Source organism: Neomonachus schauinslandi, chromosome 5, assembly GCF_002201575.2.
Source record: "Neomonachus schauinslandi chromosome 5, ASM220157v2, whole genome shotgun sequence".
Lineage (NCBI taxonomy): Eukaryota > Metazoa > Chordata > Mammalia > Carnivora > Phocidae > Neomonachus > Neomonachus schauinslandi.
In genome coordinates this window covers 124,199,149-124,223,940 of record NC_058407.1, presented here as the reverse complement: position 1 = coordinate 124,223,940, position 24,792 = coordinate 124,199,149, and the positions used below count along the sequence as shown (strand labels likewise).

At 42.9% G+C, this 24,792-nt stretch overlaps 1 protein-coding gene across 2 annotated transcripts in view; it reads right to left on the bottom strand.

Moving 5' to 3' along the window:
- Positions 1 to 268: 268 nt before the first annotated feature.
- Positions 269 to 24,792, bottom strand: part of FAM107B (family with sequence similarity 107 member B) — a 221,504-nt gene continuing 196,980 nt past the window's right edge. For both annotated transcript variants that reach the window (XM_021696670.1, XM_021696671.1), the window contains 3 exons: positions 12,814 to 12,997; positions 3,940 to 4,090; positions 269 to 2,936 (listed from right to left, as the gene is read on the bottom strand). In XM_021696670.1, coding sequence (XP_021552345.1) covers positions 2,820 to 2,936; positions 3,940 to 4,090; positions 12,814 to 12,997 — 452 coding nt within the window. In that variant the 3' untranslated portion in view covers positions 269 to 2,819. The remainder of the gene's footprint in view (positions 2,937 to 3,939; positions 4,091 to 12,813; positions 12,998 to 24,792) is intronic.

Sequence of the window (24,792 nt, the reverse complement as noted above, 5' to 3'; positions counted from 1 at the left end):
ACAAGGCAGAGGACATAACTAATTTGGGGTGGGGGGGGCTGTCAAAGAGGACAGTCACCAAAGGAGACCCTAAAACCACCTTCTATTCCTTGAGCTGAACACAGCGCCCCCACCTTCAGTGCCAGACATCCATCTCCAACAGATCAGACAGACACAGCTTCATGGTCCAAGCGTGTGGTGATTTTTATTAAGAATAACTTTGGTTCTAAGAATTCCACCCTCAATTCTGTAATACTTTCCATTAAAAACAATTGTACAAGAGCAAATACAAAAAATATTAAATTATGAAAACAAATCCATTAAGGCTCCCTTTATATATACTATATACACTCAAACAAGTCAAGATTTTTCAGAGTAGAAGAATAAAGTCAACCGTTTGTTGTAGCTTAGAAAGCAACACTACTTTACTACCAGGAGACTATAAAACACTGCACTAGTTTAAGAAAACCACAGAGTGGAAAAATGGAGCCATTTTCGTCAAAAAGTGGCTCAAAGCACAAAACTGCTCGGATGTTCGTTGAGTCCTAGGAGTTTGGACTGTACGGTATTAATGTGTGGAGGGGAGACGGGCGCCCTTTGAAACTCAGGCTTGTGAGCCGAGCTAATCTGACAACTTCAGAGAGCTTCTCTACCTGTACATTCCACCGTTTGGTCATAAGACATCACTTCACATTATTTACAAGTCTTTTGGCCAGACTTTGTACTACTCACTACACGTCATTGTGCAGACTGGTGAGTGCGATTGGGAAGGAAATGCTTTTGTAATTTTTCTTCCCAGTGAAGAATGAATTCTAGGTAAGTTCTAGGAACAGAATCAGTCCTGCTAACGGGGCCTGTCAGGGCCCTTGAGAATTTTATCAAGTGGCAGAACTGCTTCAAGGGCACAGGACTTAAGATCCAACATCCAGTTAGGTGAGAAGCTATGAGCCAGTCATGAATCTTCATTTTGCAAATTTCATCATCAGCCCATAGGCACAAAAAAAAGCACTCCAATCAATGTGTGATCAGAAAGGTACCTTCAAGATGATCATTTAACATATTTTCTTCTCTCAAAAGCTAGAAGGATGGGAAAAAAAGTTACCACTCCATCCTTCAAAAGCAAACTATTATAGAGCAACATTTTATCTTAAGCATCTCATATTTTATTAATACTTACTGATGAGAAACCACCCATTTTAGGTGTAACCGACATGTCCTCTGACTAGCAGTATATTGTCATCGTGTTTACCTTTATCTTGTTCACATGAGGATTGAATATGAGCCTGTCAACTATGAAAACATAAAGCATTCCCATAGAAAGCTAATTTCTACTATGCTTATTAGGATTAAAAGCTTGGGATCCAGTTTTCTATGAGCCTTTAAAGGAAGTTTAAGAAGACTCTTCACTGAAGAAATGACTGGCTGAATCATCTTGATGGAGAACATACTGAATCCACATAAATTCTTCCAGATCACCCCAAGTAGAATATACCCCTGCCCATACCAGCAGTAATCAAATGCATTTTGCATCAGGATTTTGCTGCTCGACTGGGACTTCACTTCGGGGAGCAAGCTGGCTAGCGTGCGGAAGCTGGGCAGTCTCTCCCTTCACCTTGGTGCTTCCTGAGATGCTGTACAGTAGTCATCACCTCCAACAGAGCGGGGGAACAATCTTTCTTCACAAGAAAAAAAAGCGAAGCAGTATGTGATCCTTCATCTGAAATTTTCAAAACTTGGATTCTAATGATACTCAAAATGCACAAATGCTACCAACCTTCCAGTTAGGCCTCCTGGAGACCAACCTTCGTTTGTTTCACGTTAAATTACCCAAAGAACTCCTCCTTGATCTTTGGAGGAGTTTGGGAGCGTTCCCCAGACTGCTCTCAAAGATTTGCACCCTCTATTTTTGACACTGAAGTTGGGTAATATGGACTAGTTTTTCTTCTCCGAAGGAATGGGAGACTGTTTCATATAAAAGGATTAGCTCAGCAAGAAATTCAAAAACCAAACCAAACAAAATTCTAACAGTTATCAAAGCAATAGGTGGATTTGTATGATGTGCCTTCTCCGAACTGGAATGTCACCATAGCACATTCTAATATCAGAGACCAAAAGGAATTAAAATAAGATCAAGATGAACATTTATGTGTTTTTCTATATCTTTTACATGTATTTTTTTCCGTATCTTTAAACCTTCTCACCCTATTTCTGAATCTTAATGTCAAAAAAGGTAACCGCTGTGTTCAACATTAACGCTCTTGGGTGTCGATATAACACAGGTGAAAGTAAAATGAAACAAGAAAATTCTAGATTCTCAAAAAGGACTTCACAAATATTGGATGTAACAGGTCAAACATCATCCTATGTGATCTAAATTATCTAACAGATAACTAAAGGAAGAACCAAAACACATTTTCTTTAGATTTTAGAAGAAAAAAGGCTCTGTGCCCCATTAAACTTGGACTGGAAGAAAAACCAAGTAGTGCAACTCTCTAGAATTTATTCCAGTGTCCTCTTTTTTGCTGTTGTGGGGTTTTTTTGTTTGTTTGTTTTTGTTTTTGTTTTTTTTAAAGTCTTTGAACACAGCTTCAACCTATCCCAACTTAAGTGCTGGTCAACGTCCTTCGTTTGGCGAATAGGAATTGCAACTGTCACAGATCATTTATCCACCCAGATTGTAGGAAAACCAAAACCAAATCCTTTTTAAAGTAACAATTCTCTGCTGGCTGGGAGGTTCTCTCCAGGGGCTTTGGGCCCTGAGATTAAGCGTTGGTTGAGGAGGCGCCTGCTCACAGCTTTCCCGCGTGGTGGGCTGGGCACGCGGTCTCTGTCACCGGGGCCTACGACTCTTGCGCTTGGGCCACTTCTTGGCCTGTTCTCCTGAGATTGCCTTTAACCTTCACAAACTCTGGGGCATTTTCTTGTTCTTCTTGCAATTTCTGTTTCTCAAGTTCAAGCTAAATGAAATTCAGAAACAGGAAAATTATTTACATACTGAGAGGCTTTCCAAAACATTCCTTCACTTTCCAAAGTCCCTAATACCTTCTATCCCCCAGGGGAAGACATTCACTCCTGGTCTCCATCTTACGTGTACACATGTGCGTATGTGTATGGGCCCTGCGGCCGTCCTGCACAGGGGCAGCAACCCCCTGGTTAGTACTACCAGCAACAGCACAGACGATGAGAGCCCAAAATCAAGGCTAAGGAAAAAAGATCCTGAGACCAATGCACAGTCTGCTCTGCATGCAGTTTCAGTGAAGTTGAATTTCACTCAATTGCTTGTGCTCCCAACACTCTGCTGTGAGTTCAGGGATATTCCCCAGTTTGGGTTTTGCCTCCTGAATCTCTTCTGAGTCCTCAGTAGAATCCTTGTCTTTACCTTGAATGTATTTTAGCTCATTTGCTGACATTCTGTCTCATATTTTCCTTTTGTACAATAAACATTTACATCTGATAGGTCTGGCAATTTCTGCTTGTTACAACATCCTTATTTCTCAGGACAGAAAAGATAACTTTTGAGTTGAGTCAAACAAAGAAAGACAAATACTGCATGATCTCTCTTGTATGTGGAATCTAAAAAAGCCCCAAAATTGTAAAAGCAGAGAGTAAAATGGTGGCTCCCAGGGGCTGGGGAAATGGGAGAGATGCTGTTTAAGGGTATGTACTTGCAGCCAGTAGATACAGAAGTCCTGGAGACCTAATACATAGGACAGTTGTTACAGTCAACAAAACTATACTATGGACATTCAACTTGCTAAGTGGCTAGATCTTCACTGTTCCTAGAACCAGAAGAAATGTAACTCTGTGATGTGACAGAGGTGCTAGCTAAGCCTCAGGGCCAAACATACCTCAGTAAAAATGTACCAAGTCAACACGCTGTGCGCCTTCAACTTACACAATACTGAATGTCAAATATATCTCACTAAAGGAAATGACAACTTTCATCCCCATCACTCTTACCTGCTCCAGCTTCTGCTGCCGTTTTAATAGTTCTATTTCCAAGTCAGATTTCTTCTTTTGTGCTTCTTCTTCTTTCTGCTTTATTACTTGATCTCGTTTTCTCTTTTCCATCACTTTTTGCAATTCTGGCTTATTCTGAGGGGCAAGACCCCTGCAAAAATAAATAAATAAGAACAAAATTAGAATGTCTTAATCTAAAAAAAAAAGAAAACAAAGTTTTAATCTAATGGACACATCCTTCATAAACAGAAATTTAAGGTATCAGCCACAGAAAACGAGACTACTAAATTAGCATTACTATGATGCATACTACCAGTTAGTCAACACAGGTGGTATCAGAAATGCACGAGCATGAAAGAAAGGGCGAGAACAACTTCCAAGAGTAAGCAAAATCCACTCATTCAATAAAAACGTATTGAGCACCTACTATGTGCCAGATACTAGCCTATACAAAGGTTAGTAAAAATGGTTTGGGTGGGGAAGGTCGGAATAGCATGCTCATTCAATGGGTATTATGATCACTCATGATGATGATGATGGAGATGGAGAAGAAGATGGAGATGGAGATGATGGAGAAGATGAGATGACAGAGATGGAGAGGACAGAGATGGTGGAGATGGTGATGATGGAGATGAGCAGAATATGAGGTGCTTCCACTTGAAGTTTTAGGGGAAGCTTCCCAAGATGGAGCCCCTGATCCCATGTATAAAAGTAGCCAGAGATAGGCTAGTACAGAAATTTAAATAGCATAATGGCCGTGGACTCCTCTTCTAAAATTCTCAGATTTGTCAGAGGGCTCTTGAATATGTACAGGTACGTCTCAGATGTCATCAGCTCCTGGGGGTGCATGGCCCACGGGGCACTCTGCTCCGGAGACTCCCAGTGCTCCTCGCAGTGGAACTACTTCAGATGTGCTGTTTACTACTGACGACGCACGGACATCAGGCTGCAGGGAAGTTCTACATTTCTGAGAGAGAAATTACGCTGCCATCTCTTGAGATGGGGAGAAACAAAACCAAAGCTTAGACCATTCGCTAGCAACCCTCCACCCAAAATCTCTGAAGTAAGTCAAGGGCATCTCCTTAGATGGAATGTCGTATTTAACTGTTAGCTAGGACTCTCCTTGTCTCTAGTTTTCTACCATTTCCTGAAGATTTCTCCAGTCCAGGCTTTCAAGGTGCTGGTTTTGCCAACCTATCTCCTCCTGTCTTCCTTTCTCTGGAGCAAGTCTCTCCCAGCTCTTAAGTCATCTCAATTTGGTATTGACATTTACTAAGAGCATTTAAAATAAAAATGAAACCACAAAACAGGAAGAACACTGTCAGTTTCAGGCAACACCGGGCATTAAGTGATGGTGGGCATATTCACTCTCGTGCATCCACACGTGCACACTTGACCCCACAGGGACCAGGCTTTTCTGGGCAGCAGGAAGGGCCCTGCTGAATCCACCCAGGACTGAGATTGGCCCAGGCACCTTCCCATGCACCGTCTGGTCCTGCTGATGGTGACTGCTAGTCTATAAATCAGACGTTCCTGATAAGTGGTTGTTCCCTAAACCAATGTGTCTCAGCATCTAGGCGTCATCTGAGTAACTGTTAAATCTAACAACAATTTCCCAAGTGTGTGCTCTGGTTGTAAGAAACTCAACAACACACTCATCTCAATGTTCTTTCAAGCTCACACTATGACATCTGTGAATGAATCCTCAATTTCATACTTCTTCATTTATCTAACTATAATTTTTAAAAATTCTGGCATCTCTTCTATCTACATTTTTTTTAAATCACAAATTTTTCAAAGTTGTTGTTTACAGACTAAAGATCAGTATATTCCATCACTACAGATAAAGGATAGTCAAAATAACATATATGTCTCCACTTTCCCAATTTTCATTAGAACTTTTGATAAAAAAGAAAGAAAAATATTAAAATTCAGCCAAAATAAAAGAAGCAAAAGACAAGTGTAACTTTTATAATTTAGTTAGTTTGTTTTGCAGTTACTAAGCTCTTACGATGTCGACAGAAGTATGGACAGACGATTCTGGAAATTAAATATTATGTGCAATAAAAACTGCTTATGGTACTTTGCTCACAACAAATGTAGGAAAATTTGTTTGTAAATAATCTGAGTAAAGACCTGCTCCGTTTCATGATTATTAAAATGCCTCAGTACGACAGCACAGACAGAATTAAGGGATTTAAATTTTAGGATTAAGAATTTAGCTATCTGCATAATTTAAACTTCAAACATTTTCTTTTCCCTTTATTTCATTGACAAAATTAACCTCAACGGTTATTAAATTCTTCTGGATTATGCAAAGGCTGTTGAACAAACTTTAATGTATGAACACTAAGATGACATTCTTTTGCAGCCTATGAATGGGTTTAACTAATATCCAGTATTCATTTTCTAGTCAAAGATTTTACACAATGGTGGCAGTAAGATAAAATATTTAGTCACAGAAGGCTCAGGAAAATGGTGCTTATCTGATAAATGTTCTGCACTTAACAGCAGTCAAAAAGTCATACAAATTTAGTTAATATTTTATCACAACAGATCACTTCACTTTCTGTGCTGAATGGAAAAAGTCAAGCACCACCCATATGATTCTGAGTCAAAAACTGGATCAGATTACAGAGAGTGCCCAAAGACAGAAATGACCCTCTCCAAATCTCATAAAGACTACAGTGTCATTCTGTGTGTGGTTAACAGCTGATTTGCTTTAATCAATTGTGACATATATAATTAACAAGTACTTTCAACTCCTTTATGACTGACAGGTGCTCAAGTCCTGGTGGCTTTGAACCACTCAACACCAACAGTTATTTCTGCTTCCTGTGGTTGTGGCCTGATGAGTGGTTGTTCCCTAAATTATGTCAATCAACCAATGTGTCTCAGCATCTAGGAGTCATCTGAGTAACTGTTAAATCAGAAGGCCAAGACAATTTTAAAAATTAATATGTGCTCCAGAGGCGCCTGGGTGGAGCAGATGGTCAAGTGTCCGACTCTTGGTTTTGGCTCAGATCGTTGGGGTCATGGGATTGAGCCCCACGTCAGGATCCCCGCTCAGCATGGAGTCTGCTTAAGTTTCTCCTTCCCTCTCCCTCTGCCCCTCCCCCCTTCTCTAAAATAAATTTTAAAAAATTAGTGTGTGCTCTTTACAAAATAACGGGTTAGGTGACATATACGTATATGTAAAATAAAAAGTAAAGCACACCCAAACTCCTCCTGTTAAACAAATCCTGGGAGCACCACTTACACTGTATTCTATGTGGACAGAATCGTACAAGGTAGAGGCCCTGGCCCCATGACGCTTCCCATTCTTACACCCAGAGATAACTAAGAGTTCGGTCTGTGCTTTTCCATACCTTCTACAGCCTTGCAGAGCTCGTCCTCATTCTTCCCAACATCTGCCCAAGACCTCACAGTACAGAAGTGCCATAATTTTCCCACTCCCCTGACAGACATTTAGGTTGTTTCCAATCGTTCCTTATTAAAAGCAATGAGGCAATGAACTTCCTTGTACATGTAAACTTACACTCTTATGTAAGTATTTCTGTTGGCTAGATTCATAGAAGTAGAACTGCTGGCTAAGCTTCTACACATTTTATATTTTGATGGGTATTGCCAAAGTGACAGAAATGTACAGACAACTTTTAAAGTTACATTTTACCTTTCACATAAATCACTGAATACACCCAGGGGCCGCCTGGAAGGGTCTACATTCACTCCTCCTCCACCCCAAGAACAGCTCCCCACACAACCAGCCAAACATCTCCTGGTCCAATTTTTTTCTTAGGGTGGAGGGGGAGGGTTGCCTTTGGATTTCCAGCCCTTTCTTTAATCTTGGAATCTTCTGCTATGGCCTTTTTTTTTTTTGTAGTTTTTAATTTTATTATGCTATGTTAGTCACCATACAATACATCATTAGTTTCTGATGTAGTGATCCACAATCCATTGTTTTCATATAACACCCAGTGCTCCATGTAGTACGTGCCCTCCTTAATACCCATCACCGGGCTAACCAATCCCCCCCTCCCCGCTCCCCTCTAAAACTCTGTTTCTCAGGTCCATAGTCTCTCATGGTTCATCTCTCCCTCCAATTCCCCCCCTTCATTTTTCCCTTCCTTCTCCTGATGTCCTCCATGTTATTCCTTATGTTCCACAAATAAGTGAAACCATATGATAATTGACTTTCTCTGCTTGACTTATTTCACTCAGCCTAATCTCCTCCAGTCCCATCCATGTTGATGTAAAAGTTGGGTATTCATCTTTTCTGATGGCTGAGTAATATTCCATTGTATATATGGACCACATCTTCTTTATCCATTCATCTGTTGAAGGGCATCTCGGCTCTTTCCACAGTTTGGCTAGTGCGGACATTGCTGCTATGAACATTGGGGTGCATATGGCCCTTCTTTTCACTACATCTGTGTCTTTGGGGTAAATACCCAGTAGTGCAATTGCTAGGTCATAGGGTAGCTCTATTTTTAAATTTTTGAGGAACCTCCACACTGTTTTCCAAAGTGGCTGTACCAGCTTGCATTCCCACCAACAGTGTAAGAGCGTTCCCCTTTCTCCACAACCTCTCCAACATTTGTTGTTTCTTTCCCTGTCCATTTTTGCCATTCTAACTGGTGTAAGGTGGTATCTCAGTGTGGTTTTGATTTGGATATCCCTAATGGCTAATGATGATGAACATTTTTTCATGTGTCTGTTAGCCATTTGTATGTCTTCTTCAGAGAAGTGTCTGTTCATCTCTTCTGCCCACTTTTTGACTTGATTATTTGTTTTTTGGGTGTTGAGTTTGAGAAGTTCTTTATAGATCTTGGATACCAGCCCTTTATCTGTAGTGTCATTTGCAAATATCTTCTCCCATTCTGTGGGTTGCCTCTTTGTTTTGTTGACTGTTTCCTTTGCTGTGCAGAAGCTTTTTATCTTGATGAAGTCCCAAAAGTTCATTTTCGCTTTTGTTTCACTAGCTTTTGGAGATGTATCTTGAAAGAAGTTGCTGTGGCCGATGTCAAAGAGGTTACTGTGCTATGGCCTGTCTTATCTACATTTTTGGCTTGAGCCATTTCTACCTGAGTGGATTCTAAATGCAAATACTTCTAACTCAGCTTCCCGTATTTTTTCCCACATGGTAGAGCAACAAGTACATATTGAAGAACTCTATGTCTAGCAAAGCATATACAATGAAGAGCAACTAAAAACACAGGGAAGTGGAAACCACTCACTGGAAGGTATAAGCCAAAGAACTAATTTTAGGGATGTGTTTAAGTGACTGGGTATTCTCTATTTGTGGCCAAAAGAATTCTTTGTAGAGAAGACAGAATCTCTCTAAGTTATATTAGAAATATCCCTATCTTTTTAAGACCTCTTGAACGCTCATCTTGCAGCTACAAAAAATAATGCCTCTTGAAATAATGCCCCTGGGAGCACCTACAGCACTGGAGAACCTGACCAGCGGTCCTCATAATCACACCTAATGGCGACTGTAACCAGCTCAAAATGTAAAGACTTTTAATCTGAAACATGGCTAGGTCCAAAAGATGCTAAGTAGAGGAGCAGAGTTATATCCTTCAAAGTGTGTAGGTTTCAGAGTTAAAATACCTATGAGTATTTGTTCTCCTAATAGGTCTAAAAAGCAGAGTGACTCTGCTCTTATCTTATGATCTCTAAAAAGCAGGGACGACCACAGGGGCAGGAAGGGAGGGAAAACTGAACGGGAAGAAATCAGAGAGGGAGACAAACCATGAGAAACTCTGGACTCCGGGAACCAAACTGTGGTTACAGAAGGGAGGGGGGTGGGGGGACGGGGTAACTGGGTGACGGGCATTAAGGAGGGCATGTGTTGTGATGAGCACTGGGTGTTATACGCAACTAATGAATCGTTGAACACGACATCAAAAACTAATGATGTACTATATGCTGGCTAGTTGAATGTAATAAAAAAATAAAATAATTGAAAAAAAATAAAATGTAACCTGAAAAGCTCTGTGAACCAACTGCTCCAGGGCTTTGAGCCAAATTAGTGCCTCTGTAGAGCAAAGGTACAGGGCTCCACAGAACACTTGCTTCAGGCGGATCTCGCTGCTGTCTTCCTCTCTCTTCTCTGCTTTGTTTCTGACTGATATTATTACTCTACTTGATTTATCTGTATGAACTACCTTGAATTTTATGTTTATTCTCTGAGTTTTTCCTTATTTACATGTCAAATAAGGGTGACCCCAAGATAACACACACTGGATTACTGGAAAGATCACTGGATAAGATAAAATACGGGAAGGCCCTTTACGAATTGTAGAAAAGCAAGCAGATTTTTGTTAACGATACAAACCAGTAATCAAGTACAATTATCCCTTAACCAAACATACATATTATCCATGTGAAACTTCCTGTCATTTGGCATGAAAATTTAGAAATAAAAACCCCACAGTCTCTAGCAAGTAAAAAAAAAAACTGCTTGAGAGGTTTCACTCCACAAACCAGTTGTATTTCTAATGAGAGGACCCCACTAAACTAAGATCTTATCTTGAAAACCCCAAAACATAGGATGAGATATATTCATTTGATTTTGAAACCTGCCTTCTTCCTGCCTTTTCTTTCTTTTTTTTTTTTTCTCTTCTTGATGTACTTCAAAAGCCAGGCCAGCACCCTTCAGGGAAAAATGGGGGAAAGCAATGGGAATTTTCTGATGATGCTCCATGGGAAATGGAACATGGATGGGACTGAGCATTTATTATACACCAGTCATTTTAGTAGGTATTCATTCATACATGTTATTATTTAAGTTTTAGAAGAAGGGTATTTTTACCTCCCACTTTATAGATGAAGACACGTATCTCAGGAAGGGGGACCTTGTCCAAGGTCATAAAGGTAGGTCAAGATAAATGGCAAGCCAGGATTTAGATGATTTCCCTCTAAGCTCAAAGGACATCCTCTTTACACTATGGTACTCGAGGGAACACAGCATTCTCCCAAATTACTTGAGCTAGGCCTGACTGAAGAGTCAGCTGTATAATAAACAAGGAAAAGAAATCATGGGCCAGAGAAAATCAGACAGACGGGAGGTCCATTTTCACAGAAAGTGCCTATTCTAGAAAATCTGGCAACAGATTCAATTATACAAACCTATATGTTTTAGAGAGATATAACCCAGGGTGCTAAATATATTTTTTGTGGAATAATTTGTAGCCTATAATTCAGAGTACAGTTTTCTGCCCATTTTGGTTTTACCTTTGCCTCTATTCTGACTTGGAGCCTTTTCACAGATATAACAGAAAAACAAACAAAACCCAGTTTGAGCTAGAATGTCCCTCAGAGATGTCCCCTACTCCCATTTTACAGATAAGGGAATGGAGGTCCAAGAAGGAAGACAATCAGAAAACTAGTTAGTGGCGACTGCTACTCTTTTGGAGTATAAACTTTTTTTTAAGATTCTGTTTACTTATTTGTCAAAGGGAGAGAGAGAGCACAAGCAGGGGGAGATGCAGGCAAAGGGAGAAGCAGGCTCCCTGCTGAGCAGGGAGCCCGATGCAGGGCTCGATCCCAGGACCCTGAGCCGAAGGCAGACACTTAACTGACTGAGCCACCCAGGCACCCCTACATCAAACTTCTGATCTTCCTACCAAAATGCAGGCATCATTTCCTAGGCAAGACTGCCTCCAAATTCTGTGGCCCTATTTAGGAACATGTTTCTGTTTTGCTTTGGGCACGATGATACCAAATCTATGTATTTTTTTTCTTTTATGTGACAAAGACAGTTAGAAGCTAAGCACTTATTCAGAAGGGATCAAACTTGCATTCAATTTAATCAGCATGAATCCAACAGCATACTAGTGCATGCTGGTAACAAAAAGGCAGTAAGGCACATTCCCGGCCTGCAGGAAGGGTGGATTCACACTGAATTCCTCAACAGGAGTTATGAGTTCTGGCAGGGGTGCACTAGGGAAGGAGGACTGCTCCCTCATCACCTCTTTAAATGTTTTTATTTTTATATTTAAATTAGGCCTTCCCTCTAAAACATGACCCTACTGCTTAACTTGGTCTATATACCCTTCAGTTCAATGAGAGCTAACGAGGGCTTGGCAAAGAGTGGGGGTATGATGGACCTGTGGTCCAACAATTCAGATCAATAGCTTCATTCTGAAGAAATGGGAAGAGCTCTCAGGGAAGTTTAATAGGTCTCAAATAATATAAGTAACTCTGTGTCCTAATAAATAAAAGTAACTTTGTACCCTGAGCTCTCCTAGTCAACTGGCCCTGCCCAAAATCACTTAAAAAGCAGACTACATCAACCCAACAGTCAAACATGTTTATGGTACACATGGCACTAACAAATGGTCTACAAAGAAGATAAAAAGGTAAATGTTTTCTCCCCTCCAAAAAAATTAATAATAAAAATGATCATAGTAATAATTTTAAATGTTACTTAAAATAAAAAAAGAGGGCTCTTGTCTATTATTAAGTTGAGGTAGTTCTAGAGACTTCTCCCTGCCACTCACAAATGCCAAAGCCGGCAGTATTTACCTCGGATTCCCACACTTGCCCAAATATAAGGGGCAAATTCAGAATTTTTACAAATCCAAGAAATAATGTATTTCTTTTTTGACTTAGGATACTCTCTTGCATCCTTAATCGACACCCTTCCCCCCAAAGTCTACAACACGTGTCCACTTGAGAAGGGGACAGAGTTCTGTAGCCCATGGAGTAAGAGCGGCAGTGCGGCTGTGCCTGCAGATGACCTGACTTCATGGAGGGATGCCCTGGCTCACACTAGAAGGAATAAGGCAGTCTTAAATACAGTCAAGAAAAGAAAATCTCTTAAGTCAAAGTCCCCAAAGGAAAACTTTGCTCAAGAAATCACTGTACCTTTTTTGATTCATGAGAAGTTCTCTGTGAAGATCCTGATGGTTGCGGGACGTTTTGACAGGATTGACTAGTTTCTGAGGCCTAATTAGTTCAGGATTGTCATCTTCTATGTAGTCTGGCTCAGCCATGATGTTTCTTGGGATGAGATACGTGTCCTTAAGGTCAGTATCCTCAGATGGGCTGTCTGAAATGGAAAGGTGAGATCATCTATAGGCTCTTCCGCTGAGACGTCTCACACCGTATGGCGCGTTACAACATGGGATCCTCCTGGGCCGACTTCACTACTTCGCTGGAAAGTATCTGAAGTTTTGTGAAAGCAACAAGGAGAGTCCAAGAGGGAGAAGAATGGCCTTGCTGTTCTGGGTGGCCCGTGACTAAAGCAAAGGGGTCCCATAACCTGACTCTGGTCACTACTCCTCACACCTTGAGTTTCAGGTCACACAGGATGCTTCTCACCAACATGTCTAAAGACCAACTTAAGCCCATAACAAGCACCTCGGGCACCAGACTGAGGTCCTTCACTGCTTCTTTCAGCCTCCCCAAATGAATACGCACTGGCAATGTGCAGACCCTTGACCTCCATCAATGTCAAGAGGTTTCTGGAGGACAGAGCACTGTTCCTTATGCTGCCGCTGGCCGGGTCTCCCTCCCCTTACGTGAGCACCCTGTTCACATCTCCTCAGCTCCCTCTTCAAATGCCACCTCCTCAAGAGAGGTTTGACCTCTCACCACCGTGCTTACACCCGCAATCCCATCCCCAGCCCTTCCCAGCTTTGTCTAGACTGCAGATGTTGCTTATTTGCTACCAACTCTCTAAAGCAAATGCTCCTGAGGGCAAGACTTTTGTCTTACCCCCTCTCCAGCTGCCCTAGAAGAGTGCCAGGAAAGAAGGAAGAAAGAGGGAGGAGGGTGGGGGGATCCTTCTAACAAGAGCCTATCTGCACGGGATTTTAGCAGGGAGGCACAGGCAGTCACTGGAGTACAGCAGAAGGAAAACTTGATGTAATGCCTGAGCAGAGTCACATAGCCTTTTTGGGCCCAGACTCCAGATCAGTAAAGTGAAACAAACAGATGACAACCCCTAGGGTCCCTTCCCCCATGTTCAATTCTAGTTGTTGATCCTATGATTCAAATCTGTGTGTCCTCCCCAATAAGAGACATGCCTGGACAGCAGGGCATACACTCCTGTAACTATCGGGGGGGCAGTGTGCGGCACACAGTGGGCACTCCATGAATATATGTGATATTTAATGAGACAGAAGAACACAGTCAGTGAGGGCAAGAGCTGGGAGGAAGCAGGCTGACTAAGCAACATGCTGGCAACTGCCCGCTGGTCCATCTGGCCGGTACCCAATTGCCGTACACCCCACCCCTCAGCTCTTCTCTTGCTGATGACCTCCATCCTGTTCCCCTGCCTCCAAAACAAATCTGGCCAATATTTCAAGATAATTAACATGCCATTTTATGCTTCCCTGTCCCTGTATGTTGACTTTGTTTCCCAAACCAAAAATGAGATGCAGAGCCTGACTACGGCAGAGTATTTGACATTGGGCTTTCCCCTCAAAGTCCAGAGAACACACTTACTAATCCTCTGGCCAGTTTTATGCCCCTAAATGGAACAGTGATCACAGAACAGGGCAAGGTTGGGAGGGAGATCCACGTGTGAGTGGGCTCACACCCAGCACTGCCACCTTCCCCCACTTCCCCAAGGACATCAAGATAATAATCACCGCCCAGCAGTAGCATACATGTACTTCTGTCACGAAATGCATCCTGACACAGAGTAACCCTAGGTTTCTGTCTGTTCTCCCCAAGAGCTAGACCCACTTCTTTTACAGTTTCAAATCCCCAAGTCCAGCAAAGTGCCTGGCACATGGTAGAAGCTGAATAAAAGTTGTACTCAATCGAATCTGGTCTAAACTGAAAAAGTGGTGAGATCCTCCAGGGATAAGCTCCTCAATGGAAGACAAGTTCCATCTTTATTTCTGCCCATGACATCAACGCACCGAGCAAATATCTAAGTAAATGTGTGCGTATTTACACGTGGGGGCTGGACGAAGGGAGGAGAGAACAAACTGTGTGTTTCCATGGACATGGGGGTGTGGGGTGGACAGTGGAAAGAATAAAGATGTGTTTTCAACTAAAGTTTTTAAAACAGAAACAAAAAATGGGTCCTGTAGCAGTCAGCTACAAGCAGTAGTTTTGCTTTCAAAGCCAGTAAAGATGTTTTCCTGAACCCTGAACGATCCCAAAACACTGGTGTACTCTTCCGCATCCAATGGGAAATGATATTCCAAATGGCAGCCAACAATTACCCAGAGCCAATACGTGACCACATCTGATCCTAGCAACAACCCAATGAGCAGAAGAACTAGAATTTTCGCTTTGCAGAGAATAAAATGGAGAGACAAACATTAAATAACTTCTCCATACTAATAATCACCGGTAAGGTAAAGCTCAAACTAAAATGAATGTCCTCTGGTCTCAAAACCCATGTTCTGTCTACCAAATCTGCTTTTTATAGCAAAATCTTTTGAAGATTAATGTGAAAATAAAGAGGTTAAAAACCCAAAGAATGAATAAATCAGCTAAAACAGAAAAACTATAGATGTGTTATTCGTTTATATACTTTAGGTTTAACGGCATAATTGAGGCTCAAAATTACTGAACTTTGAGACATGTATAACAAATTATTCCTTGAACAAAATGTGCATTGATCTTTTAAATAAGAATGCCTGCAACCATCACTGAACGGAGAATTACAAACCTTGCATATGGTGAATCAGTGAACCCATCAGAGCCAGAGCCTGACCTTCATGCGCTGCCCCACACAAAAATGTGCTCCTTGGTTGAAATGTGAAAGGCACCACACACACTTCTGTGCAGTCCCAGTTGTCTTTAAAAGCCAACAGCAGTTTCATTCTTGTTAATCACTAGACAAGAAAGCCTATAGGATTCCATAAAAGGATCTGTTTCTCTGCTCTAAGCCGCGGATAATCTCCATGACACCAAATCAAAACAGATTACAGCCTCCTAAGGTCAGTATTACATGGGGGAGGGTGAGCCCTGTGGACATGTGGAAGAGCGCTCCAGACGAACGGAGGAGCTCGTGCAAAGGCCACAAGGCAGGAGCGTGCCTGAGAGGCATGAGGAGTAACTAACGTGTGGCTGGAGGCGAGTGTTGGTGAGGACAAGGACGTAGCAGCTGAGGGAGGGGTTGGGGGTGGAAGGGCCAGATATTGTGGGTGCATGAGGGCCACTGTAAGGACTTGGCCTTCACTCTGGAGATAGCACAAAAGCCACTCGCGGTTGAAGCGGAGAAGTGACAAGATCGGACTCCTATTGTTAAAGGACCATTCTAGTTACTCAGTTTAGAACAGCAGTGGCAGGCAGGGAAAGACCTGGGCAGGGAGCTCTGGCGTGATGCGGGTGACAGATGGTTTAGACCAGGATGGTTGCAGCGCAGGTGGGAGGACAGACGCGTCAGGCTAGACTGACTGGAAAGCCTCTGGGGTTTCCTGAAGGACTGGATCTGAGGTGTGAAAGGCACAGGAGAATCAAGGGTGACTCCGAGGTTCCTGGCCTGAGCAATGAGAAGGTCAGCACTGTCGGGCAGGGAGGCTGTGAGGAGAGCTGGCTGGACAGGAGATGAGACCAGGAGTTCTGCTTGGGACATGAAGAGGAGGTACTTGCCGGACAAACATCTAAGTAGTGACAGCAAGAAGGCGAGGGCGGTCAGGGCTCAAACCCTGGGTGACTCTTTCCTTTGTCTCGCTGATTTGACCTCCACGGTCTCTCACGTCAGCCACTCCCATCCTCTGCCCCTCCGATCCCACCATTCTCACAAGCAGAGGCAACACAGGCTGCTCAGCCCAGTCTTTCCTGAATGTCAGCACCGGGTACAGGCACCATCTTGGGCCTTGGTGCCGAGACTTGGGTAGAGCTTTCAGTATGCAGAATGAAAAAGCTTCAGTTCTAAATCTAGAAAACAAGTTCTAGCTTGGAATTTTTTCCTGATTTCTCTTTAGACGTAGTATCTGGGAAGTTCATCTGCTCCCAGAGGACCAGTGCAGTAAGGTGGTAGTGTGTCTCCTGCTGGATTGAGGCAGACACCCGAGCAGGTGGGTGGGGGCTGGATGAGTTCTGCCGCAGAGGAAGGTGCAAACCCTTCCCTTCAGTTCTGTCTCACTGGTTTGCGCTTCTTCATAACTGCGGCTGGGAGAGGGAACACGGAAGGCCCTAAGCCTGAATCAAGTATAGCTCTGATGCTTGCCTGTGGACCAGACTACAGGAGTCCTTGTAGCCCCTCATGAAGTAGACCATGCCAGAGCCTGGGAAAACGTCACTTAGGAAGAAGGGGGTGGACTGGCAGGGAGCAACCTCTGTGAATCTCCAGTCCTCATGGCAGTGGCTGCTGAAAGATCTGGAATCTGGATTCTGGCCACCTCTCAGCAACTTTCCACCCTGGAGCCATGACCTACACATGGAATCTAAATGATCTTCTTATTCAACTTTCTTCCCTCTCCCAACCGTCTTCCTCATTGCTACCAAGGCTGGAAAATGCCATCCTGATCCTAAGGGAACTCTTCCATTTCACAGATCCTGTCCTCCAATTAAACTGAAATGAACCCCCCAATTTTTCACATTTCCCTGCCTTCCTTGCCAGCATGCCTTTGCCAGCACCATTCCCTCCAGCAGAGATGCTGATCCTCTTCCTACCCTATCTCTGAATTGCCACAAAGCCAGATCTCACTCATCCTTTCAGATCCAGATAAATGTCAAATCTTCCATACCACCTTTCCTAATTCCCCAGTTGTGATTAAACTCTGACTTCTCAACAACAAAAGAATTTTCTCTGTTCCCTTTTCCTAGTACTCACCAATCCCCACCTTGTATTCCAGCAATATGTATAGAAATCATCATCTCTTCACTGCAAAGACCGTATCTGTTCTATATTCACATTCCTCAGACTCCCTGGACTGGGTCAATAAATAGTACTCAGATTAAGTAACAGAGTCCTGGGTTAACTACCAGTAGAGGGAGCCCCTGAGCTGTCTGAAGTCCTAGTAACAAGGTGTGTGTACCAGCTGAAAGTGGAGTGGGAGGGCAAGGTTTCCTCCCTGAGCATCAGGTAATCCAGAAGCCTGACAGACAGAGAAGATGAGACAGAACTGCTGGAAGGAAAAGTACTTTGTACTTGAACTTGTTTTCTAGATTTAGAACATCATAGGTCATATTATTGAAACATTCTTCCAGAAATAAACATGAAGACATTTTTGTCATATTCACTACCCTGATTAAATAAACTGATGTGTAATTTTTTTTTTAAGTTTCAAGTCGATAAAGGAGAAATAAAACTGGCTTGACATCCTGCATAAAGCTCAACTTCCCTGATCCTCCGTTCTCCCCTCTGTTAAATTGAGTGTTGTAAGAACTGGTTGAAATGTAGATTTCAGTATTCCGTACAATCTCTGGCATGTCTATGGGAACTCAATAAATCGAAGCTATTATTAGATGAACTATGTGACCAACACCATTACAGAGTTTACTTAGAGGTCTGAGAAACCTGACATATGAAACTTCACCTCTCTAAGCCTTGATTTCTTCAAAAACATAGGAGTACAACTAAATGACCCACAGCCCTTCTCACTGATGACATGCAATGATTCTAAGACCCGTTCATGCTACCAATATTAAGAACCTTCTGAAAAGTGTAAAAACGTCTAGCACAGCTGCAAGGTGCTTCGTGGCGTTCTGAATGGCTTAGTCAGAGTGTAGGGCACAGCAAGAAACAGGCCTGACAGCAAGGACCTTTCAGGATGCTCTGAGATGAAGGGGACGTGCTGCAATACTCTAAGAAGTTGAGTAATGGGGAGCCTGGGTGGCTCAGTCATTAAGTGTCTGCCTTTGGCTCAGGTCATGATCCCGGGGCCCTGGGATCGAGCCCCACATCGGGCTCCCTGCTCCACGGAAAGCCTGCTTCTCCCTCTCCCATTCCCCCAGCTTGTGTTCCCTCTCTCGCTGTCTCTCTCTGTCAAATAAGTAAAATCTAAAAAAAAATTCTTAAAAAAAAAAAAAAGGAGTTGAATAATAACAGAATTGCATCTTAGATATTTGAGGCAAGCCTAAAAACGTGGTCTTGGGCCAGGAGGAGACAGTGACACCATGTGGTACCCAAAGGCATTAGACAAGAGCCTGGAGGACCACAAGCCTAAACAGCATGCACTGAAAACCACCACCTGATGAGATTCTGCCTTTAAGGTCTGCAAATCAATAGAAGTCATTATGAAACTCTATTATCCCAGAGGACAAGAAATCCCAACACTACAGATGGATTTTGAGTCCTTGCCTTTCATTGTTTTCCCTATGGAAGGTTGATTCTGGGCCCACTCCATGCCTATTCCAGGCATCCTATGTTGATTGCTTTCCAGAGGTAAATAACCATTCCCACAGAAAAATCTCACAACAAGACTAATAAAACAAATATTCCTTGCATCATATTGCAGTTTCCTCAACATACTATTTTGGGCACTAGTAGTTCATCTGCACGTTTCTACATCAGAAAGATAAAATTTAAAACCTAATCCTATGAAATTTAAAAATCAAATTTAGAGATTATGCTAAGTTTTATGTTTACCTAAATATTTAAAATCAAATTCTACCTAGAAGCACTAATAATCAAAGCTTTTTTTAAGTATTTTTTTATTATGTTACGTTAATCACCATACATTACATCATTAGTTTTTGATGTAGTGTTCCATGATTCATTGTTTGCGTATAACACCCAGTGCTCCATGCAGTGTGTGCCCTCTTTAATACCCATCACCAGGCTAACCCATCCCCCCACCCCCTCCCCTCTAGAACCCTCAGTTTGTTTTTCAGAGTCCATAGTCTCTCATGGTTCATCTCCCCCTCTGATTCCCCCCCCCTTCATTCTTCCCCTCCTGCTATCTTCTTCTTCTTTTTTTTTTTTTTTAACATATATTGTATTATTTGTTTCAGAGGTACAGGTCTGTGATTCAACAGTCTTGCACAATTCACAGCACTCACCATAGCACACACCCTCCCCAATGTCTATCACCCAGCCGCCCCATCCCTCCCACCCCCTACCACTCCAGCAACCCTCAGTTGGTTTCCTGAGATTAAGAGTTCCTCATATCAGTGAGGTCATATGATACATGTCTTTCTCTGATTGACTTAATATAATCAAAGCCTTTTAAACAATACTGGACACATGGCAACGCATGCACGCGTCCTATAGGTTACAGGTGTACTATAACCAATCAAAGCGAAACAATGAAACTTGTGAATTGCTACAAACACTTCTGGCAAGTTAAAAGTAATTCCAAAGCATTCTTTAGGAGCTCTCTCCAAGAGATTCCAGCAGCCCTCTGATAATATTCTCAAAGAGCAAAATCACTTGAGATTGTAGGCAGGCCAACTCCAGGCCTGGGTCAGCTGAAGATGGGAAGCCCACCCTCGGCACCCACCATTCCCAGATGGGCAGCGGGCTGTGAGGAGAAAGTTGAGAGAGTGGAGATCACGTGAGTTAAGGCAAGAATTGTTTCCCAACAGCCAAGGGTTTCACTGACAAACTCCTGATTCGCCTGGCCCTGAGGCGAACCTACAAATTCATCAGGGACAGTGGGGCCATCTGGTACCCGAAGGCGTTAGACAAGAGCCCAGGGACGACCTCTGTAGCCACAAAGCTAACGAAGGCTTAGAAATGGCGGCCAACCAGAACCATGTGCACAGGCACAGAGACACTGCTTTTTCAGCTCTGCCCGCCCCACTACCGCCACCACAGCAAACTCAATAAACTGGCTGCAAATAAGCTGCTGTACAAATGCCAGACGGTGACGCCCTTGGGAAAATACCAAACTCATTTTCTCATCGGTTTTTTCATTCCCTAAAAATGTATTCTTATAAAAAAGGCCCATATTTTATATTTAGAACATGGGAAAGGAGGCAAGAAACATCAGGAAGACAGAACACAGGCCGTTATCAGAGCTAAGCAGGTCTGGCTGAGGCGCGACCAACCAGAAGGTGGCGACAGCTCCACAAATAACTAGGTGTCCGTTTTTCCTAACAACCGGCAGAAGAGCAGGAACGCCTCACCCTGGCCCTCAGCACAGTTAGCAGAAGTATACACTGAAAGCACAGAGATATGCCACAAAGAATTCTGTTTCGGAGTCCCTATGTATCTGCCCTGGAAGGTGTACCTAAGTTTCTCCCCATCATTTAATACTCGATGAGGCCCTAGGAGGTGGGGGGTTACTATTCCCTATGACCTACAAAGGAGGCTCAGACAGCTTCAAGAACATGGAGTCTAGATCGCATGGACTGAGTCGAAATTCCAGATTTCTCATTTACTCTAAGTCTGTCTTTGAGCAAGTTACCTCACTAGTTTAAAAAAAAAAAAAGAACAGCAGATTATCTCCTAGGGTTGTTAGGAAGAATAAATGTGAAATGTATACCAAAGGCAGTAACTAGAAATCATAAACCTTCAGTAGATGTCATTTGTTATTAGCACTGTCACTGGCAATAAAAAACAATTAGTAACAATAACACTGTTATTGCTGCACTGGGTCTCACAGCTACTAAAGAACGGAACTAGGATTTGAACTTGGGTCTGATTCCAAAGGGAGGCTCTTTGAGCATTCCATTCTTCTGGACTGAGATAATGGGGGGAAGAATTCCATTTCACTTTAACAGGATGATTTTCTCTATCTCTTGAAAAGATTTGAGAAGCTTTCTAACATCATAGCTTTATAAACACCAAACCGAAAACATCTTGCAGAAGATCACATTAAAGTGAGGATAGAAGGCGGGAAAGACACATTTTCTTGAAAACACACAAAGATTTTTATAAGCATGTTCACAGCAGTGCTATTCTTAAACAGCTCCACGTTGGAAGTGACCCAAATGTCCGTTATCAGTAGGATGGATAAATACATTGCGGTACCTTGACACAGTGAAATACTACACAGCAATGGGAATGAACAGACAGCAACTGCAAGGCTGAATCTCACAAATACAGTATTGAGCAAAGAAAGCCAGACACAAAAGAGTCCATACTGGATGATTCCACATATATAATGTTCAAAAACAGGCAAAACCAATCTTTGTGTTAGATGTCAGGATAAAGAGCATCTCAGGAGTGGGCTGGGAGTGGAAGGGGATAAAGGGGACTTTTGGGTGCTGATAATGTTCTGTTTCCTGATAAAGGTCCTGGTTATACAGGTTTGTTCACTCCGAAAATTCACTAATCGGTACAGCTTTTTAGCTTATGCCCTTCTCTGTATATACACTAGGTTAAATACGGTACCTATTAAATAGCTATTAAAATTACTATCTAGAGATCATTTGGTTGCTGCTATGTTATTAGAATTTTGTTATTTTATCCACCTTAAACCTTGTTCAGGCCATAAGAAGTAATACAGTATAATGGAAAAGAAGACCAGGTTTGAAGACCATTTATCCTGAATTAGAATCCTGGTTATGTCACTCAGCAGTTAGGTGATTTTGTATAAATTACTTTATCTGGGTCTTAATTTCCTCAACTGTGAATCAGAGCTCACATACCTACACTTGTTGAGTGGTTGTAAACATGAAAGAAAACTTACCGAAAACATCCACCATACACCATACCTGCCCCTGCAGCAGCCGCTCAATAAATTAGACAGTTAAATAGTTCCAATAAATTAGTTCATTAATCTACTCTCCATTAACTAACATTCTCTCGAAGTGAAAATGGATAGCCATGCACTGCAAGTTTACTAGTTTAGACAAAGTTTAATGGATAAACCCAATCATGGTCTCTGCTCTGCTCATCTTTCCAATTTGGACTTAGGTGACAGAGAGGGACTTGGGAGGCAGGAGATGGTGGAGGGGGGCGATGAAAATCCCTGATAGACAAAGCGAAAGCAAGAGCAGAGCTTGCAGCCTGAGCCTGCCACGACACTGAAAATCCAGGTAATTTCCCAATCTCTATGCTTCAGTCTTCTTATCTACAAAACTGGGTGGCCATTTCTCCCCGATTTCTCAGTAATCTGTTGCAAATAACTATTCTGAGCACAGAGCAATTATATAAAAATAAGGGATTTACGAAAACAAAACATCTTCTAGCTTGGCCCGATATAAAGTATTAAAGAGGGCACGCTCTGCATGGAGCACTGGGTGTTATGCACAAACAATGAATCATGGAACACTACATCTAAAACTAAAAAAAAAAAAAAATTAAAAAGAATAATTAAAATAAATAAATAAAAAAGTGTTACTCTTCAAACATCAAGACAACCTTATTGACGTTCTCAGTTTGCTTAACCTCCCGTGGCCCTTCAGGTAAGACCTGAATTCTGCACATTCCCTCCCTGTACCTCCAGGGCAGATTCTAGAATTCTGGTGGCCTGTAGTACTACCCTACTTCTGTGAGTAGTGAATGATGGATGGGGGGAGGGGAATGCTCCTCTGCCCTGGCCAAGGGCAGCACGCACCTGAAAGGAGAGGGACAACCAAGTGACTGGCGTCACCGCCAAGGGTAGTGACCCACAGCACAGCCGCATGACGACAGCCCATACCACAGGGCATGTCAGAGCCTGCTCTGCTTCTGGGCTCTGCATGTCCCAGCTACTTAGTCCTACCTGAAGCACAAAAGCACAGAATGGTTTCTCAACCCGACAAGTACAAGAAAATGGCTGGGCTCGAGTTCGAATCCAGAGATATTTCAACCTGAGAAGTGGGCCTCCTTCTCGGCGGCTATCCACCAGGCTGACTGTGCCACAGGTTCAGTCCGATGTTCTCTCAGATAAGAGGTCCTGTGCTCCGGCTCTCAGGTCTGTCCACAAGGACGGTGATCTGTGAGGCAGCCAAGGACAAAAAGCCACCACTGGATCACTAACAGATCACAGAAAACAAATTCTGTGCAGTGATCATCTACCGCCTCCCCACTAGGTTCCCATCTGCACTGCAGTCCACGTACAGGGGTGCTCCTCAGGGCTCCTCGGGCTCCGGGCTTATCCTCAGCCTCTCCCTGGCATGCAAAGCCGTTGTCCATCTCCTCCTCAATGTGAGAGCCAGCCCCTGGACAACGCTCTCCTGGTTCTCCCTTACCTGTCTGCCCGGGCATCCTCTTCCCTCCACTCTCGGCCACTGTTCTCCAGGAACAGGTCCCTAGCCCTATTCTCTGGCCTTTGGTGACCCACATGCCCTTGGCCTTTTTGCTATGTGAGCCATTTCTGAGGTGTATGTGAAGATTGTTCCCTTCTTCCCAAGCTCCGGGTCAAAAACTCCAAAGTGCCAACTGGATACTTCACATCTGAAGCAACATGTTTAAAGTTGAGCTCAACCTCACTGGTTTGTTCACTGAGTGCCCCCTATGGGCCAGATAAGAACACTAAACAGGAGAGAGCAAACCCCTTATATTCTAGTGGAAACCATCCCAGGCAAATTTAAGTTGAAATTATTGTTTTTCAATAGCAATAGAGAGGACACCACACACACCATTCTTCCACTGTCAGAAATAATCCCATCACCTTCCCTTAACTTCCTATTTTGCCATCAGCCAGGCAGCTTTCAAACTGATGTTATCTCTGCAATGTGCTAGGCCTCAGCCATGATGCATAATTGAACAGTCAGCGTTTCTTTCTCATGATAAATGTCCTTGAGACCATCATCCACTGCCACTGCTATAATCCTAGTCCATGCTTTCATCCCATAGTCTCAGGATCGAGCAGCTGGCTCTTCACCGGCCTCCACCCCTCCCCGTCACTCTTCTCTCTAATCTAGCTGCACCCCAGCCAAATCTGATGATGCACTGACTATTTAATCAGATCAAGAACTGCCAGGCCAAGTATCACTGCCACACCAGGATAAAATTTTAACTTTCTGCCTGGTTCTTAAGGTTCTCTACAATCTGGCCCTCAAGTACCTTTGCAAATTTCTGGCTCCCACTCTCCAGCATAAACCATCTACTCTGAC